Source organism: Oreochromis niloticus, linkage group LG7 (genome assembly GCF_001858045.2).
Source record: "Oreochromis niloticus isolate F11D_XX linkage group LG7, O_niloticus_UMD_NMBU, whole genome shotgun sequence".
NCBI classification, from domain to species: domain Eukaryota; kingdom Metazoa; phylum Chordata; class Actinopteri; order Cichliformes; family Cichlidae; genus Oreochromis; species Oreochromis niloticus.
Window position 1 is genome coordinate 22,327,297 of NC_031972.2, and position 20,131 is coordinate 22,347,427.

Genomic DNA, 20,131 nt, shown 5'->3' on the forward strand with positions numbered 1-20,131 from the left:
CCTATGTGTGCGCGCTGCATGTTTGGGATTGTTGTGATGGGAGGCCGCGGCCATCTTGGATGAGAGCCGCTCGGCACCGAGCAGCGGGACGGGACGTTAACGGCAGAGCGGCTCAGCTAGCTAACGTTAGCCCCTCGGAAGCACGACCCTGGTTGCTGAGCGGTGCGACTATGCTTGTGCACACGCTGTTTTCTTCCGTCAGCTGCCGCTCCGACTGCGTGAAAATGAGCACAAATTGCGTTCAGCTTTTCGCGGTGTAGTTTCGGAGAGGGCGGCGGCGGTGCAGATCCTCGGAATATACCTTAAATTTCTGGATAGAGGAGTTACTATGAATGGAGGATAAATGTTGCCGAAAGCTGACAGCAGCAGTTTCGTCCTCTTCTCTCTTCTCTTCGTCCTCACCTTAACGGACCCACCACGGGCAGGTAAATAGCCTCTCCGAGTTGTTTTTCTTGTGCATGAATTCCCCCCGGGCTCCACTAGAAAGTGGGAGAAACGGATTAGAGCTGGAGGCAGGGGCGGCAGGTTCACCGGGGAGGCCTGCTCCACAAGCCGGGGACTCCGGTACTTTTTTAACCCATGTCCCTGCTGCTGCTGCTGGACAGCGGGGAGGACCCCTTTACTGCTGCTGCTGGCACTCTTATTATGTTTAATCTTTTAAAGTAATGCCCCCAGCTTGAAATCTCTAAACCAAATTATAATTTATTTCACCTGAAAATCAAATAAGGCTGTGTGGTGTTTTCAAAATAAACAAGGTCGCTTCGAGTCAACCGTCTAGTTTTGACCTTTTGATACAGCTCATAATCATTTATTCACTTAATGGTGCTTACGCAAGGTGGAAACGATATCTTGGCTCAATCCAAAGCTTTGTAAACAATGTAGGTGTATTTAGGCTTCACTACATTCCAGGGTTGGTCTCCGCTTCCGCCGTGAAGCCTCAATTTGAAATGCATGTCAGAGATTCATGCTCCTGCATCACTAAACCTGTCTCACATCATAGAGCTGCAAGCTCAGGCACATCGCACTATACACCAGTGTGATGACTAAAACGATAAAGCTGTCTAAAGGAAACTAAGTTGGTGAATAGAGATTAAAGAGTAATGCGTCATATGTCTCTGTGGCAACATAAGCTCATAAGCTAATACTCAGGGCTAGTGGTGCCACTATATGAATATAGGGGTCAAAAAATATCTGTATAGAAAAATTCAGTTTAACTTCATTTATGGATGTTTTGTCTTATTTTGACAAATTGCTTGCACTAAAAATCTGCAGCACATTAGTGCAGGGTGATGGTAAGGGAGTGTAGCCAGAAAAACACCTTTCTTAGATGATTACATGTATTTTAGATTCCACAAAAGACGGGGATTGTGTGTTGCAAATCAGTTTTTTAAAGCTGAGTTTAGTTTAAATACAATAAAAAGAAAATGTTTGTTAAATCAGGCAACACAGGCTTTTTGCCTTAACTACATGCGCCCTGATCAATATCAAAAGTGACTGCCAAAAGCTCATTTTGAGCTAAAGGAACCCTGATTTATGTCTATTATTAACATCATGGCAGTATTTATGTTTTAAATATCATGGCACTCCTGCACAGGACACACTGTAACATTTGAAAAGGAAAAAAACAATCATTCAAATCCCTAAACAAAGAAATACATTTTGTTTTTATTAAAACTACTCTCCATTTTAACACAATATTGTTTCATATGTGTAAAAACACTCAAAGTAAGGGATTGTCAATTTATGTTTAGGAACAACCACTATGACTTATGTGTATTGTGTTGAAGAGATGCCCGCTTAATTAGAACTAGTGCTGGGCTATACTTTTGTGTAATACCATTTTGAATCCGAAGATAGTTTAGTGAGTCAGTGTAACCTTTAATGAGGCTTTTTATAATGGCAGCCTGGCACAAAGGAAACAGCAGTACCTAAAAAGAAATGTCAACAGTTAAAAAGCAGCTCATGTCTGAAAGTACCTGAGCACATCCACAGGTAAAATACTACCCCCTGGTGGCTTCGGATAATTATAAAATACACCTGGAAGGTCATAAAAATCCAAACGGGTAAAAAATTGTATTATTTGTCTCTGCTGTAAATGTGTTCTACTTTTGTTTCAAATGCAGAGCTTGTAAGGTGCTGTTTAGATGTCCATTTGAGCAGGGAAAGGCCAAACGCGTCTTGTGGTTTGCTTTAATCCCGGTCTTGTGATCCTGACATTTATGCCTATCAGTTCAGCCTCATGAATAAACACTTTATTGTCTGCCTCGATCCAAAGGAGAAACCTCCTGCCTACAAAACAATTGGCACACCAAACACGGCATGCTTTTTATTGCCCGGTCGTGTCAAGGTTTGTTCCTGGGCAAATGTTTATTTATATTAGGAGTTTCCAAAGAGTACAGTCATGATTTGCTTAAATGCTCAGGAGTGAATGCATCATCTTGTGTTTTTATAAGATGGGCTGAGTTTTTTTTGTCACTATTTCAACCATGACTTGGACATTTGACTTCAGATCAGGACTGCGGGAGTATAACTCCGAATCTGACCGTACATGTAAATAGTTGCTTAAGACTTCCTGTTGTGGAGGCATTAACTTGGTATTGATGTAACCCGCTAAACCACATCATCCTCATACATTTTTAACACTTATAAAGGGCGTACCTGCTTTCTACATTTGTTTCACAGCTGACTCCAGCAAACTCTCAAAGGTTAAGATTATGCATTTTCCAATGAGGCAGGCAACACTGAAGTGTCACACATTTTAAGGTAAATGTATGTGATCAGGATCATCTCAGTTGGCCAGCTGAGTTTCACGTGCAAATCAGCAGGTTTCCTGCATTTGCACTATGCATAACAATACATACTAGAAGCAGTATGTATGGTTAAGATAAAAGCAGAAATGCACATGACAGGCCCAGTGGTTAGCATGTGTCCTGTGGGTTACAGAGACTAGAGGTGAACCGAGCTGTCTGAGAGTGAAAAACTTCAGTGTGCACTCTAAAAAAAGAGTCAAGAGGTTGAGCACAGCCAACAGCGTATAAAAGTGAGCAGAGCTTGGTTGTTTTTGTGTAGTGTGACTGACACGACCATCAGCTTAAACTTGAGCTGCAGTCAGCTAATCTTTGGGTCTTGTCTGTGGGTCTGAGCAGCCGATTTGTGTTGCACTGTCGGCTGTTCAGCAGTCTGTTTTGCACAAAAAAATTGGCGGTGTTTCAACCTGTGCCATTTATCGGTTAAGGATTTTAACAAGTAGACTTGAAGTACAGCCACGCAATAATACAGCGATGCAGTTTATTGAAAGGTCACTAAGGCAAATGTTTGAAACATGACCTGCGGGCAAAACGACTCTGCGTACGTGTATTCTGGCAGCTAGTGAAAAGCAGTAAATGAGATAATATGGCGCTTGAGAGAACTCGTGAAATTTGACGTCAACACTGTCCAGACATGAAGCTAAGTTATGGTTTCCATTTGGTTGTTTCGTGGGGTAAATAGTGTCTATACGGGTGAATTACTTCCTTCTGCAGGATTGCTGTAAGACAGCCCTCATCCCCTTTCACATTTCTGGCTGTAGAGCAAAACTTTTTCACTCTGAGACTTCTCGTCCTGGTTTGCTGGGGCCCAGTGCTTTTGTAGAGGAATTGAAAATAATTTAGAAGTGACTCAAAGACTGATTTCACAAGGCGTCTTATAGCTAACATGGTGAATTGGTCTATAGAGATAATCCGTATTGCCCCTTTGACACTACTTACTTTGGAAATAGTGTTAACTTTTCCTAATAACATTGTAGCTTCCAGTCACACAGCTCTGTTTACCATTTTAAGTATTAAGTGTGTCTCACAGCTGAAGTGACAGTGATAGCACAGGAAAGGCGCTTTACTTTGGTTAATTATCACAGGAAGCTGACCAGCAATGCTTTCATGCACAAGGTGCAGATAAAAATATGGCTTGTTAATGTGAGAAGGTGCAATAAAAAAGAAATAAATGAATGTCCATACCCACACAGTGCTTTGAACGGCAAAGCTCAGTGCTGATATGAATCATCAGGGGCTGGAGATGATGCAGCGTGTGCACAAGGCCGGTTCACTGTGCCGTTACACTTGAGCGGGACCGAGCTGGGGCAGTCTCATAGTCTTTATTGTGCTTTCCTGTCGGTTATATAAGAGATGCAGAGGCTCACTTCGCTCAGGGTAACCAGTGTTTGCTGATTCTTTTGTCAACATGTACAGATCATAAAATCCTGAAAAAAAGCCTCAGCAAGGGATGGTTTGGTTTTTTTTTGCCCCTGTTGCCTTTAACTAAACTGAGATCTCTGATTTTTTGACCTTGTGTTTTCCCGCAGCAGTAACAAAAAAATAACTGCCTAATCATTGTTATTCTGATATATGAACAGGTTGGATATGCACAAGCCCTGATTTCAGCATGTAATGTCTGATAACCTGAAGCAGACAGCTGCTGGCATCTTATTCTGATTCCAGTAGCATTTGTGGGTTTTCGAGCAGTACAGATACCAGATATGCACTGAAAGCATGAATACTGATGTGCACAGACAGTCATTATTCAAATGGAGCACAGATGCTTGTATTTTATAGTTCTGAGGGAGCACATGTAGCTATATAAAGAGTCAGCCAGTAACAAGCTGGATTTGGCTTTGTTTGCTTCTTAGCCTTAGCAACAAGTCTTATTGCAATATTCATTAGTGGGAAATGTATGGGGAAAAAATTTTAAATTAAAATATGGTTCCCTGTCGGAGGATTTGTTAGAATTATCTGGCAGCCTTGTAGGGAAGAGGAAAAAGCTCACATCCTTCTCTGATGAAAGTGTTTATTCAGCTACACACAGCAAGGGGCTTGGTTTCTTTAGCAAGTCTGCAAACATGTACTTTATAAGGTAATTGGTTAATTCATTTGTAATATATTTAATACACAGGAAAATGTGTCACAATAAAAGCCTGCACGTTTCAATAAACTGCATCGCTGGTATCCACTGAAACACTAGGGATTTTGATTTGAAGCATCTTTTATTGTGGCATATCAGAGGTTTTATCAGAAGTCTCATTGGGCTGTGTTTTATTTATCTTTATGTAAATAAAAAGCATGGAAAGTCAAGATGTCCTCATGATCAAATTTCAGGGTCGCCACTTCCCATAATTCTTAGCTATAACAACCAACAAGTTTCAGAGCTACTACCATAGCCGGTGGGTATCCACATAAAAGAAAAATCACACATAAGTGTGGATGTCCTTTTTTGTGTTTCAGTGATTGTTTACAGTCTGACTATGAGTAAGGAGACTTTTATTTAAACTCAATAAATAGCTGAATTGTCATTGGACCAAGTGTTGATGTGTTTGAGATTCATTTCAGCCAATGTATTCCTATTTTCCAAGTCTGTGCTAGTCAGTAAGACTCAAAATAAAAACCAGAACTGCTAATAAAAGTCTTGTTTGCTTCCTGCACATGGAGATTACTATATATCAGAAACTAGGGCCTCATATTAGCATTTATAATGCAGGAAAATACCCCAAACAATTAAAAGCATTGCACCGGTCCAGAATGGCTGGTCCAAATTGCTCCAAAGATGAATTGACATCCAATTTGGACAACGTCTGATGTGCTTTCCTTCCATGTTTCTATGAGACTTAAAAGATGTGAAGTTGACAGAGTGCAGATATCTAAATCTACTTAGGACACCTAGGATCACACTCTGGAGAAAAAGGGATAATATTCAGAAAATTAATCACAAAGACAGGAAGTGCCTTCATCTGAACAGGGACTCAAACCAGTGACCTGCACATTACTAATCGGTTATTCAGACCTCCAGTCTTGAGCTCACTGCGCTTATCCCCCCAACATAGCACGCTCAAACTGACCCTGATCCCTCCCAAAGTGTATAAATCCCCCCTGTGGAAGCGTTTAAAGGGGAAATCCCCTCACTTTTGAAATATGATGGCCTGCAGTCATAATGTCATGACTTTAAGAGGGCAAATATGAGGGAATCTGAGCAAGGCTTCATTCAATGCAGTGATTAAACCGGGGCATTAGATTTAAAAAATCGGACTCTAAAACAAGCCTGCTTCCAGCTAAGAGCTGTCACCTTCTGCCCCTGTTTGATTAAACAAAGCTTTTTAACCCATTCGCCAACAATTATTCATCATAAACTTAAGGATGAATTATTTTTAGCTTCCTCTAATGTGTTTAATCGTTAATGTCTTTAAAGTTATCTGTCATTTTGACACACATTCAGGTTTGATGATGCACTCACTCCCAGGAGACTGAGACTTGTTTGTAATGCACCTCAATCCACTTAGCATTAACCAAGAGGTGATGTTTTTGTGTGAGACGGCTCTTAAAACACCTGTGGACTGTGTGATCTTCTTAAACTTAAGGGTTACAGGTTCAGTAGCACTGCTTCGATCTAACATTAGCTTTCCTAAGCTTAAACTAACAACTCTGCTGCTGTTTAACCCTCGGACAAACATTACACTAAAATATAGATGAACTGGTAGCTTTGTAATGCTTCCAAGAACAAATTGTAGTGAATTCATCCCAGCCACAGTGTGGGTTTTTTTCTTCATCCTGCTTCCCTATAAAATAGGGATGTATAGTTCAGTACTAGAAAAAAACTTTTTAATGCTTAAATCATGCTGTAAAGCCCAGTGAGAAGTTCCCACAGTGTTGTTAGTTTCTAAGAAATCCTTGTGCAATAAGGTTGCAGCAATCAGAACTAGGCTTTCTGGAAATCCGGTGGTGTTGTTGCCATTGCTGGACTTTAATGCTTGTTGCAAAAGAACGGTAGCTAAATAGTTTGGCTATAAAAGTTGAATTATGATGGTAATAAAGTCAGACATCTGGGAAATAATTTTTATTTTGAAAATCTGACATCAAAACTAACTCTTATTACTAACTGACAGCTTTTATTTGGGAAATCTGATTTTTTTTTCTTGTAATTGCTTATTTATTTTGCACCACCTATAGTACAAATAAATAATACTGAAGTCCAGTGTAGGTTGTGGTCCCAGCTGTGTTGATTTTCAAAGCTGGAGGTCTGGTTTTAAATTAAATAAGCTTTTTTTTTTCCTCCCTGTCTCGCTCTTCTAAGGAAAAAATAGCGTTGCTATATTTGTCAGGCAAGTGGGTGATGCAGCTCCTCTGCAGGTTTACATGACTACCTGTGTCCTCACAAACAAGAGGGTGGAGAGAATAGGTGACAGTAAGAAATAAAGAAAAAATCACGAGCAGCATAAACAGGATTTAAAAAAAAAAAATTAACTTTTTTTTTTTTATCAGACTGGATTAAATGAAATATTGTTTTACTTTTTTTTTTTTTTTTGAAAGACGACACACTGATCTACAGGCTAGTCACTCTATATTTTTTTTTCTATTTGTTTCAGGTCCGCGGGTAGCTCTGGCAAGATTATTGTCAGGTAAGCACAGTATGTTTTTGGGGTTTTTTTAAAAAAAATTTAGTTTCCTTTTTCTTATTAGTAGCTCAAGCAGATTTTCAATATAAGAGTCACCCTGTATTAAACTAAAAGTCCTTTTAAAGCAGTCAAATTTATATTTTAATATAAACCAGGTGGGCTAAAACAGATTTTAGTTAATGGGCTTCATGTAGCACAGTCTGATCTCAAATGGGCAGGACTATTAAATCTATTGTTGAAAATAACACCCTGTATTAAGGAAAGGAACTTAAGTTTCAGTTTTTATTTTCATTCACTCTGTCCAGCCCCGTCTCGTAGCAAAATGTTCAATAGTCAAGAAAAACAGTTTGTTTGTTCACATTTGTGTACAGAAACACACTGTATTTCAGCGAGGAAATATATGTAATCTATGCAGGCATGTTGTCCTTATCCTGGCAACCAAGAAAATTTGTTGGTTTTTTTTGTTTTGTTTAGTTTTTTTAAACAGTGGCACCCACGATCTTTTTGCCTTAGCCTGAAAGAAGTAGGTTTTCATTCCTAACTAAGTCATTTAAATAACAACCCCTAACCAAATAGATTCAAGTGATAAATAATAAAGAATTTTAAAATTTACAGAGTGCGAGTCTAGAAAGTTGTCATGTTTAGGACTTGAACTGCGTTTTAATATTGACTGGGGCTGGGCGATATATCAAAAATTTATCGTTACCGAAATTTATGACTCTCATCGACGTCATTTTGCCCATGTCGGTAAATTCGGTATTTAAAAAAAAAAGAAAAGGCACGTGCAGGTTGGCGATGTTCATGTCCCTTTAAGACGCTGTGCTACGTTACAGACTTGACGGGGTGGAGTCACATGACTCTACTACCTGTCAGTGTTGCCAACTTAGGGACTTTGTCGCTATATTTAGCGAGTTTTCAGACCCCCTTAGCGACTTTTTTTCTAAAAAGCGACTAGCGACAAATCTGGCGACTTTTTCTGGTATTATTGGAGATTTATTTATGACGACTTTTTGACGTGAAAGTGGGTATCGCTTTTACTCTCAACAAGCAGCGGGTGCTGCCGTGGGCACCTCGCCCGTACCAAAGCGCTCACAGGCGGAGGATAGTCCTCCCCCAGCTGCTATCAGGGCAGACGATGTTCACACCTATGCGTCCGAACTGCAAATGAATCGCGCATGAGCGAAGCCACTGCTCCCGCACTGACTGTAACGCAGTCAGTTCTTCTTTTACTGTTATGCTGTTTTGTGGATCACGAGGTTTAAAACTACTTATAAACACACACACACACACACAAAGTAACTCCACCAGAGTGCCTATTTCGGGTCTTTTTTGCCGGTCCAAGCCCGGATAAAGGAGCAGGGTTGGAATTCTGACTTTAAAAAAAAACAATAATTGCTAAAATAAATTTAATTTGTAGTTCTAAATAAATTCTAAATGCATTTAGGACATTTTTTACTCACTTTATGTCTCTTCCACAATGTTATTTCTCTCTCCAACAACGTAGGTTACAATTATATTAGCATGACCAATTATGCAAATTAGGCGATGATGTCATTTAGTGACTTCTGGCGACTTTTAGGACAGCCAATAGCGATTTTCCTTACTGAGGAGTTGGCAACACTGCTACCTGTAACAAGACGAGACACGGGTGAACAAATGGAGGACGATTTAAATGTTGAAGCAGCAGCGACGGAGGTAGAGCTGGTGGAGGAGGAAGAGGAGACGCTTGTTAACAAAAAAAATGCATCATCAATCATTTGGCAACATTTTGGATTCAACAAGGATGATATTGATCAAAAAATTGTTAAATGTAAACTCTGCAAAAAGACTGTTGCGTCAAGTCAAGGTAACACAACCAACCTCTTCCACCACCTGCAGCACAACCATGTGATTCGTTTGTTTCAACGTTTGTTTTTTTGGCACTTGGGGTGGTTATCGTCCATTTATCGTTATCGAGGTTAACTGCTCAATTTATCGTGATATTGATTTTAGGCCATATCGCCCAGCCCTAATATTGACGTTTTTGTCCTTTGATGGTGGAAAGGGTTAATTTGCTGTAGCTGGATAATCTAATCACAAATCATGTTCAGGGACACAAAAATAAAGATTCTAAACACCACAGTGTGTCCTAGGAATAAACACAGTAACAACTCCAGGTTTTTGCCCTGTTTCTCTGTGATTTTCACATAGTGCAAAGCTATCCAGTGGGCCAGATTGGACCCTGTGGTGGGTCTGTAGCGGGCCATATGTTTGACACCTCCGAGTCCTTTACTACAGCGAAGTATTAGGGAATTAGCAACTTCAGGTTTAATCCCGAGTTTTCAGCATGACAAAAATGTTCCACTTCTTACTGGAGTGCATCACCAACTTTTCGCTGCAGGTTATTATTGAGATAAGAGTTCAGCGTGTAAAAATCCAATGTCTGCATCTCTCTTCCTGGAAGTTTCAGACTTGTTGTTCTCATAAGAGCAGACCGCCTTAAGTCTTTCCCAGGAAAACATTACAGAGACATGCAGATTCTTAGAAGCAGTTTCATTTTTTTCTGTTGGGTTCAAGCAAATTTAAAACAAATGTATTATTGTATAAGCCATTAGAAGTAAAATATGATCCTCTAGTTATATAATACTAACACTTAGCAGGAAGTACGATGAACCTTTTTACTGGTTTGGAAACTTTATTTTATATTTGGCTTTTTAACACAACCAGGGCTACAGATGAAATAATCATCTAAAATTGTCTATATTCAATTTTTTTTTTAAAAGTCACATTTTCTGTGTCTTAATAACAGAGCTGCTAGAAGTCTATTACCTTAACAGAGGTCTAACAGATGGCCTTTTTACTCTTCTCTTTAAATTTACTTTTTAGCACTTTTTTCAACCTTGCACACACATCAGTGCTTTTCCTGTCTCTCACACACTGTTGATTTTTTTTGCTTGCAGTGTTTTAGTTTCATCTGCAAACCTGTCGATGTTTGTGATTTTTGTCTTTTCCTGACTTAAAATGGGACTTTAGGTGGACACCTAAGCATGGCTGGGCTGCATTTAATAAAATCAAAGAGTCTGAGTTTTGTCAATTAACAGAAGTATATGCACTTTCGTATGACAGCTTAAGTTAAGGCAAGTGATATCCCGGGTATGTTGAACTTACCCTTTTCTATAACAATCTAAAAACAAGCAAATAGTGATAAGTTATTGATCTGATGATCAATAATGTTGACCACTGCGCTGTTTAACTGCATCAGGAAAGCTCAGTTTATTTCATAGGCCACTAAACAGACAGAACATAAAAGTTCAGTATTGTCTGCTTGTGCCTTAGGCTTCTTCTTGAGTTGCTGTCATCATTGAACTGCTTGCAGGAGTACTGTTTTATCCTCAGCGCTCTAATGTTACTGAATATCATGAAATACTCTTAGCAGCAGATTCTATTAATGTCAGGCTATAAACATAACGCAGTGGCTTGCAGACATGATGAAATGGCTCGGCAGATTATCTTCCTCCTTACAGTTGATCAACATCTCTGATAAAGTTTGAGAAATCCAAACATACACGATCGCTAGCAGCTGTGGCTTTTTCCGCTCCTTGCTTAATAATGAGTGAGCAGACAGTCACGATCACAGGAAGCACAGTTGATTGAATTTTAATTCAGTTACAGTTTTGTCTTCCACTCATTTATTAACATAATAACGTTGTGTGCTTTCCACTAATGCTCTTGTTTGGCCATAAAGTGCATCCCTTTCCTTTGTGTTTGGCGTGTTGTTGTTTTTTTTGTTGTTGTTGTTGTTTTTGTTTTGAGCATGTAAGCAGTTGTGTTAAATCATCACAATGTCAATACTCACGAAGTAATGGTGATGATGATTTTTGCCGTGATCAAGCAGCTCTAACTGTACATTTACCCATTCGCCATCTCAGACGTCTTATTTTATTAACTGCCTTGAAAGCTCACACGGCGCCATTCAGTCTGCTGCACTCTGAGTTTAAATGGTTTTCTCTCCTTAGTAAAAAGGCCTCGGTTATGTGCAGGTTTAACCACACAAACCCTCTTTTTTTTGTGTGTGTGTTTCAGAGCAGCGCTGCAGCCCCGGGCAGTTTGCCTGCCGCAGTGGGAAGATGCAGTGTATCCCGATGTCCTGGCAGTGTGACGGCTGGACAGCGTGTGAGGACAAGAGTGACGAGATGGACTGTCCCCGTGAGTACGGCTCACTTAAGCCCTTTCACACTCAGTCTGTTACCTAACACCCATAACATGATTGATTTTCAGAAAGACTAGCAACACCCAGAACCTTTTAGAACCTTTTCACGCTTGGATGATCAGATCACAGCTGAGCAGCTCTGAATACAGGTGTGGAGGATGTAGTGCAATCTAATCAAGCCAAACTGAGAGACGTTCAGGTGAATATATGCAAAGATTTAGTATGCAGGGTAAATAGGGGTGTTCTGCAGGTGATCAGCCATCAGTGCCCCAGTTTGTAAACAAAGACGCTGCTAATCCATGTCATTAATGAGCAGTGCCATCTACATACAGAAGAGTAGCAGACTTGATAAGGGAGTGAGTGTGTATTAAGGAGTATGATGGAGTACAAGAACAGGATGAAAAGGACATGTGCTTTCTCTTTGAAAGAGCATGGCAGCTCAGATCAATGAGAGGCTGGAGTTATCCCGCCTATCCCACCTGGCTACACCCTGGACAGGTCGCCAGTTTCTTACAGGTCTAAGGCCTGAGTCAGACCTGTGCAGGGAAGCTTTGTAGAGCCCACAGCTTGCACTTACTCTTGTGCTCGTGCATTACATGTTAATTACAGTGTGGTTGTGTCCTGGTGTTTTTCATGCGATGCCAGCCAATGTCAATGCTTTGTTGTGGTCAGTGTTCTTCGGGGGCTTGAGGGGACTTTTTCCATTTCTTTGTACACTCCCTTGTGTTCATTCTGGTAGTTTCAACAATCTCCCTCCAGGAATTTGCTGATATTTGTGAGTCCTAATATTGAAGCTGTGATTATTATTCCTTATATTAAGGCAATGATTTTATGCTCTCACTGATAAATTTAAAAAAACGGAACCAAAAAGTAGCCAGACATACACAGGAATTATTGACCAATCAGAGTAGTTGTGGGCTGTATCAACACAATGTGTGGTTACATTTCTAGGGAGGTGCATGTAAGGCTACAGCGTAGAGTTTCGACATAGTTACGTTGTAGATATCCTGCTAAAGCGTAATCCCACAGGAACACGGATAAATAGCAATAGCACACCACCCATAAACATGCTTTTGCACTACAGGAGACCGTTGGAATACTAACTGAGTCTGAACTGGATGAAGCCAGAATTTCTGTTTCTTTCTTTTCTTGTTCAGAAAAATCAGGGCCAGCTCATCATGGCCCCATGTCAGTGTTTTTTCACAGTGCTATTTTTGACACTGAGCATTCACACATTTGGTGTTCAGTGTGTGTATATATGTTACTCAGCAAGTTCGGAACTGGAAAATTAGGAATTACGTGTCACTTGGGTGAATTTCGGTAGTATTGAGGGCGAGAAATATGCAGCGTTCAGCCTTACGTTTTTCTACTTTGGTAGTAAATCTTGGCCCTTGCTTCCCTGTCTGAACTGCAGCATGGCATAGTTGCATTTAATACAATAACCACCCACATAAACAGTCCTGTCTCGCTAATTTGCTTTTGCTCAGCAGCTCAGTTGTGGTTTGGTAGTCCTCATAGTCCCTCACAGTGAGTCCCAGCGTCAGATGGCAGGGGGAGGAAGGGTTAAAGGCTGAGTGGCTGCACATGTGTCTCTGTTTTTGTTTACTGCTGGTTCATCTGTCCTACACTGCATAGATGTCACTAAGCCTTTGACTGAAATCCTATTGTTCTCCGCTTAAGTCTAGAAAGACCTTATCCCGAGATCTCTGACAACATAACGGGAGTTATTGAAAGGATTGAGTGCAGCATGTGACCTCCATACAGCAGCTGTGCACACTCCGAGTTAACGCTCTATGCTGGCAATGCTGTTAAACGATTAAGGGTTCACACTGAAGTCTATTCATTCTGCAGTAAAACCACATTTTTAACAGAACAGCTTAAGAAGCTGAAAAGCAATTTCCTTCTGCTTTTTTTTTTTTCTTTCTGTTTATTTAGCAGTAAAACTGGACAAATTCATATATCTGATAGTCTGCATGTTTAGAGGGACGACTGCTGACCTTTTGTTTTTTTAAGTGTGAGCTTACTGAGAAATGCAAGCCTTACTCAAGTCACAGCAAGGGCTTATTGTCACATTAATCACCAGCTTGCTGGAGAGTCATTGTTCTTGTTAGGGCACTTCTCTTTTTGATTAACACTGAAAGGTGAAGTAATCCTTCAAATTTATAATAATAGCAGAGTGGCCAATGCAAGAAGAAACGTCTCAGCTTTACAGTTGAGAAACTGAAAAGTGGAAAATACCCAGCTGAAGGCCAGTCACTGTATGCAGTGAAAACTGTGAATCTCAGTGCAAAATCAAAATAAATGCTGTTATAAATGTAAACAAAGTGTATGCTCCTCAAATTTGGTGGTGTTTTTTCAGTTAAGTTCTTCAATATTTGCTGTTTTCATAGCCTGCAGTTCCTTCCTTTTTGAAGCATCAGTCAAAAACTAAATCTCATTGAGTCGTGTAACAGAGAAACAGTCTATTTTATCTGCTACCCATTACTCCCTTCAGGGGTCGCCATTGTCTCACACCAGCCTGTCCTCTTTTCTACATCGTTACATCCTTGAACCTCCTCTGAGGTCGTCCTCGCTTCCTGCCTGCCTCCTCCAAATTCAGCATCCGTTGTCCAATATAGCCACCATCACAAAAATCAACACACCTCTGGTTGTTGTGCCAGAGGTGTTTTGCTAACAGGGAAGTTGCAGAGGGCCCTCTGGTGGACAGATTATGCAGCATCAACACAGAAAATGCGGTTGAAGGCTGTTTCTCCTGCCTTTTTACGTTTTAAATGCTCATTTATCAGCTGTTATAAATGCCAATATCGGTAAACACCTATTATCTGCTGATATATCATATGTGCTCTAAAATCTCCAAGCATATTTCCTATGTTTTTAAATCTTATCTTTTTCTTCTAGTTTATACTAAGAAAAAGTAGTAAAGATGCCACAATTGAGACGGTGTGTTTTCTTTATAGTTTGTAACATACCTACGTACTTTATTTTCTTACTAGCTAGTCAAAGAGTAGCAAGAGATCCATATTAACAATTACATTTTGTCATTAAAAAGTGTATATTATATTGTGTTGCACATAGACGGTACTGGGGTGCTTCCCTCAGTCTAGATTTTGATCTCTGTGAACTCCTGATAAAACATAGTAGAGGATGCAATCTGCACGGTCAGCAAAGCATTGCTTCTGCTTTCATATTCCTCAGATTAGTATCAGCCTTAGTATATATTTTAATTTCACTGATGTGTGGTGGTTTTGACTTCTAAATATTATCGTGGGCTGTTAACAATTATCCTACACACTGAAAACACCATCTGTTGTTCTCAGTTACATTTATTATGGCAGAACGTACAAACAAGTCCACTTTTTTGACCTTTTTTTCTTCATTTGTGCTGTTTATAAAAGAGGAGAGGTTTCGTTATGGCAGCGGGTACGACCAGGTGGAAGACGTCATCGGTGTGGCTCAGCCGGTGCGCTTCAACAGTAAGCGTCTCACTTTGCCCTCAGCAGGTTTATTTGAATCGAATCTGCGTGGCGATCCTGTGCTCAGTCTTGTCTTCTCTGTCCGCAGAGAAATGCCCCAGCGGGTGGCATCACTACGAGAAAACGGCGAGCTGCTACAAAGTGTACCTGAAGAACGAGAACTACTGGCAGGCCGTGGATACGTGTCAGAAAGTCAACGGCTCGTTGGCCACGTTTGTGACCAATGAGGAGCTGCAGTTCATACTGAAGATCGAGGTGGACTTTGACGATAAAGTGTGCAGAGACCAGTGCAAGTAAGTTTTAAGCTGTCAGGTTTCACTTCCTGAACAGAAATCTCATTTCAGTCTTTAAACTTCTGCTTTAACTCTGGTTTGTTTTTGTTATTTTAATAAGGAAGATATTGCAGTGCAGTGTGTGTGCTTGTTGTTTTAGATGTTACGCTGCTCTGTAGCTGGTTGCAGGCCATCTAGTGATTGGTAGTGGCTAATGCGTAATCACTAGACATGGTGTAAGTGGTGTTGTTTGTTTCAGATTTTGGGTGGGTTACCAGTATGTGATCACCAATCAGAGCCACTCCTTGGATGGCCGCTGGGAAGTAGCATATAAAGGTATGAAAGATTCAGCTTTGTGAAGTACCTACATGTGCTGTTTGTCTTCTGTAATTTATTTGAATGCTTTAATGTGTGAATTGTTTGTGTTCAGGCTCTATGCAGGTGTTTTTGCCTCCTGAGGGTCTGAAAGACTTGGGGGAGGCCTCCGCCACCCAAGACAATGTCTTCTGTGCGCAGCTGCAGCGCTTTCAGTACAAAAGCATGAACGAGCGAGGCCTGCACAGCTGGCACGCTGAGAACTGTTACAAGAAGTTTCCGTTTCTGTGCAAGAGGAGTATGGGTTAATTTTCTGTTTGTTATCAAACATATGAAGTCAGTTATTTGCTCCGCTGGGGCCATGTGTTTATTTTGATGTCATATTCTCTTTGCCACAGGGCAAACGTGTGTGGATATAAAAGACAATGTCGTAAACGAGGGCTACTACTTCACCCCCAAGGGAGACGACCCGTGTCTCAGCTGCACATGTCATGACGGCGAGCCTGAGATGTGCGTCGCCGCGCTGTGTGAGCGGCCACAAGGCTGCCAGCACTTCCGCAAGGATCCCAAAGAGTGCTGCAAGTTCACCTGCCTCGATCCAGGTACTACCACCGCATCCGAACACATGCCACTGGTTACAAACCACCACCAGTGTGTAATAATCATCAGTGATTAGAAGCCTTCCAGTGCTCGTAGTCCTATAAGATGTTATTCTGCATCACGATTCGTCACCTACACATTTTTACACTGTTTGATATGCAGTATATTAAGTTAAATGAGTCAGGAGGATTAAAATTGGCCTCATTTATATAAACAATTAGCTCCTGCTTCTCTTCTAAATAGTGCTGCATCGAAAAGATGTGAAAGTGTTGTTTAATGTGCGAATTGTGTCACATTCACACATAAACGGTGCAGAATTTCCTTCGAAGCTCAGCAAAAGAGAGTTTTTAACTAAGTACGTTTGCAAGGACAAATCCTGATTTGATTAGGTTTTTCCCGTCTTCTCCCTCAGATGGGAATAGTCTGTTTGACTCGATGGCCAGTGGGATGAGGCTGATCGTCAGCTGCATCTCGTCCTTCCTTATCCTCTCTCTGCTGCTCTTCATGGTACACAGACTGCGTCAGAGAAGACGTGAACGCATCGAAACGCTGATTGGAGGAAACTGTGAGTAAAGTGTTGCAGCACTGAGATCCAAAGTTTACACCTGTGGTCACTTTTTAATTGGTCTTTGTCTGTATGAGGAACGATTTAAAATACTGAGATAAAAATCTTCCTTTCTAAAAATGAAAACTCATAAGGATTGCAAAAACTGCCGCAAACAACAGTAAATAAATAAATAAAATAAATGTTGAAATTAATTTTAAATATTGATGTTTATGTTTTAAGCTACTTATTTTTATTAATTCATTTAATTTTCACTCTAGTTTTATGCTTTACACATCTAAAATGTATTTGTTTGTTTTTTGTTTTTTTCTTTATTTCTATTTTACATTTATTTATATTTTTCTGCATCTTTATACACATGAGGGTAACAACAGTCTTGGCTGTTGCTGCAGTCGCATTGGGGAAATCAGTTGTTGGAGATGGCAGCACAAAGTTTTTGTGACAACTTACAATCTTATTGTTTTTGAAGTGGTTGCTTCGGAGACCAGATCTGCGACCACTCTGTCAGTTGCCATCTTCAAAGCATCTTAAGTGCGATAAAACAATAAGGCAGAGATGGTCTGAATAATCCAAAAAGCTCACTTTAAATGCACCTTAAACTTTAAACTCTGCCTTGTTTTTTTTGTTTGTTTGTTTTTTTAAATCTCAGTGCATCACTTTAACCTTGGAAGACGAGTCCCAGGCTTTGACTACGGCCCAGACGCCTTTGGCACCGGTCTCACTCCCCTGCATCTGTCCGATGATGGGGAGGGAGGCGCTTTTCATTTCCAAGAGCCTCCTCCGCCTTACGCAGCCTACAAATACCCCGACATCCAGCATCCTGACGACCCCCCTCCTCCATACGAAGCCTCCATAAACCCAGACAGCCTCCTCTACGTGGACCTCGGTAGGCGCACATCCTTTTCTCTTGTTCTTTACAAACATCGTCATGTGCGGAGTGATAAACGCTCTCGTTTCCCACTTCTCTGTCTGCGTCTGTATCTTCAGGGCATGGTGGGGTTTCCATCGTGCCGAGCCAGATGAACGCCATGGGTGACGGGCTCCAGGCCAATATTCCCAACACGACAGGCCCCGTGCCAGACTCCACGCCATCCTGTCAGGAGAGGGAGGACTCCATAGACAGCAGCACCCTCCTGGTGGGGCCCGACACACCGACAGATGGCCACGCCCCCGCCTGCATGCCTGCAGACTGCGCCTCCTCCCTCAGCACCGTGGTATAAGACTGTGGGCAGACACCTGCACATTACCCACCGTCGGAGGAGGGTCGTAGATGTTTTCCGCACCAGGAGCACAAAATGCTGACTGCAGAGAGGACAGTTACAGTTTGTACAGACTCATCAGAGTGTTTTTGTTTTGTTTTTTTTGTTTTTTTAAGACAATGACATCTGAAGGAGCAAAGAGACAAAAACTCTACATCCAGACCGAGAAGGCCACACTTCTGCTTTTAGCCCAGACTGAGAAAAGCTTTTCAAACATCTCAAAACGGGCCTGTTGGTCATAAAAAAACAAAGCCCCTGGTGTAAATACACCCTTAGGTCAGATTTGTAACAGCACGAGGAAAAATAACCACATACGGACAGAAGAGCCAACTTTTGTTTCTGTTTGCGGCATACTTTCAAACACATCCGTATCAATCAGTTAGTGTTCAGGCTGCGATAACTTTCTCATCCACCCCACAGTCTGTCGCAGCGCGTACAGAAACTGTCCCCTTAGTCTGACACAGGAAGCTGTCTTCCAGGTTTTTAGAGCAAATTTGCAGAAAAACATGTTTTGTAGTTGAGAGGTTTAACCTCGTAAGGTACGGCTAAATTTCCTGCTGTGGGGTTTTTATCGGGCGTAGCTGACATGAGGCGTCGTAGTGTCAAAGGATGTTGTGCTCTTTTTTTTTTCTTTTTTTTTTTGATAATAATTTATGGCTGCAGGTCGTTACCTTGATTGTTTAATTGTGGGATAGATATAGGCTGATTTTCTTTCCCTGTCCATCAACAAAGCGTCAAAGGCTTTATGAGCGTATATGTGAAGATTAAATTTGAAACCCCCCCCCCCCCAAAAAATCGTTTATATGAGATAAATGCTCCAATCATTAAGTCATATAATCATCCAGATGGTCCCAGAGTTGCTTCTGTTTCATCACCAACTCTTTCCAGGATAATTCTGCATTTTCTCGGTGATTTAATTCCTCCCTCGGTTGGATCAGGCGCGTTTCTGTGCTATTCTTCTGTTACTGAGGTTTGTCTTCAGTTAGTGATGGGATGTCACCAACTGCAGCGGCGGGATGTTTTTTTCTTTTCTTTTTTTCATATAAATGTGTGATGAGGGTCTGTATACTTGGGGAGAATTACGGTGTCAATCATCAGAGGAGTAATCGTCTGCAGATCAGAGCTGACCCACAACCACCAGCATCCAAGCCGCTCATGATCTGCCTCGAGGAGGAAAAAAACGGCTGTAAACGTGTCAGACTGTGCACATCTGTGTAACTTATGTTTGAATGTATTTTTGTAAAAAGAAGTTGCTTTTTTGTTTTGTTTTGGGTTTTTTTGGTTGTTTATTTTGTTTAAGATAACCCCCCCCCTTTTTTTTTTTCTTTACTTTGACAATCCACAGTGGATTATGGATTATCCAAGAAACAAAATCATATTCACAGAAATTGTGGAAAAGTGTTCATGTGTGTTTAGAAAATGATGTATTCAGTTTGATTTTTCTTATGTTTTTTTGTTTTTTTTCTTATTTTAAATCAAGTTTTTTTTTCTTTTTTTGCGTTGTCGACCTGTGGTGCATGTTTTTAATCTTTTGGCATGCTGAGAGATTTTTATTTTTATTTTTTGTTCTTTTTGATTTGGACAAAAACGTTTTATGCTCAACCGTGTGTCCTGTACAGTAGGCTCAAAAGACTCCTGCATATAGTTTAATATCCCCGTACGCATCCAAAACGTGCCCACCACAACCCATCCGGCTGCATTTACACTGTAGTTTCTGTGCTAGAAGGTGGTGTTGATGGTGGTGTAAGAGCTCGTTTTTGTTTTTGGAGGGGGAGCGGGGTTTGAAATGTTTTATGTACAATACAGCAGATGCTACATTTCATTGTTTATTTCATAGCCTTTACCATTTAAAAAAGAAATGCTTAATTTGCAGGGGAGCTTGTGTTTTTTCTGAGGTAGATGTACATCTAATCAAATGCCAAATAAATTGCACCATGAAGGACGAGCTTGTGCGTCAGTGGCTCCGAACACATGCTGAACTTTACGTTGAACCTCGCTACATCGTGACATTTAGCTGCTCTGCGAGGCTTTGAGGAGGAAATTC

The 20,131-nt window shown here is 40.8% G+C and overlaps 1 protein-coding gene across 3 annotated transcripts; it reads left to right on the plus strand.

The window, feature by feature from the left end:
* On the plus strand, window positions 1-20,026 carry dgcr2 (DiGeorge syndrome critical region gene 2). 3 transcript variants are annotated; one of them, XM_013276707.3, is made up of 11 exons: window positions 1-425; window positions 7,385-7,417; window positions 11,477-11,599; window positions 14,999-15,076; window positions 15,165-15,369; window positions 15,608-15,684; window positions 15,779-15,967; window positions 16,062-16,265; window positions 16,676-16,828; window positions 17,478-17,714; window positions 17,816-20,026. In XM_013276707.3, the coding sequence occupies exons 1-11, from the start codon at window positions 344-346 to the stop codon at window positions 18,046-18,048; spliced, it is 1,614 nt and encodes a 537-aa protein (XP_013132161.1). In that variant the 5' UTR covers window positions 1-343; the 3' UTR covers window positions 18,049-20,026. The 3 variants fall into 3 exon arrangements, with proteins under 3 accessions (XP_013132161.1, XP_005470338.2, XP_005470336.1); XM_005470279.4 differs by having other exon boundaries at window positions 3-425; window positions 15,779-15,961; XM_005470281.4 differs by lacking the exon at window positions 7,385-7,417 and having other exon boundaries at window positions 2-425.
* The last annotated feature ends 105 nt before the right edge of the window (window positions 20,027-20,131 follow it).

Excerpts from the sequence above, each read along its gene's own strand:
- dgcr2 (XM_013276707.3), top strand. The coding sequence starts at position 344 with ATGTTGCCGAAAGCTGACAGCAGCAGTTTCGTCCTCTTCTCTCTTCTC. Across the intron at positions 7,418-11,476 it reads TCTGGCAAGATTATTGTCAG|AGCAGCGCTGCAGCCCCGGG; the intron begins GTAAGCACAGTA and ends TGTGTGTTTCAG. Across the intron at positions 15,685-15,778 it reads CTGGGAAGTAGCATATAAAG|GCTCTATGCAGGTGTTTTTG; the intron begins GTATGAAAGATT and ends GTTTGTGTTCAG.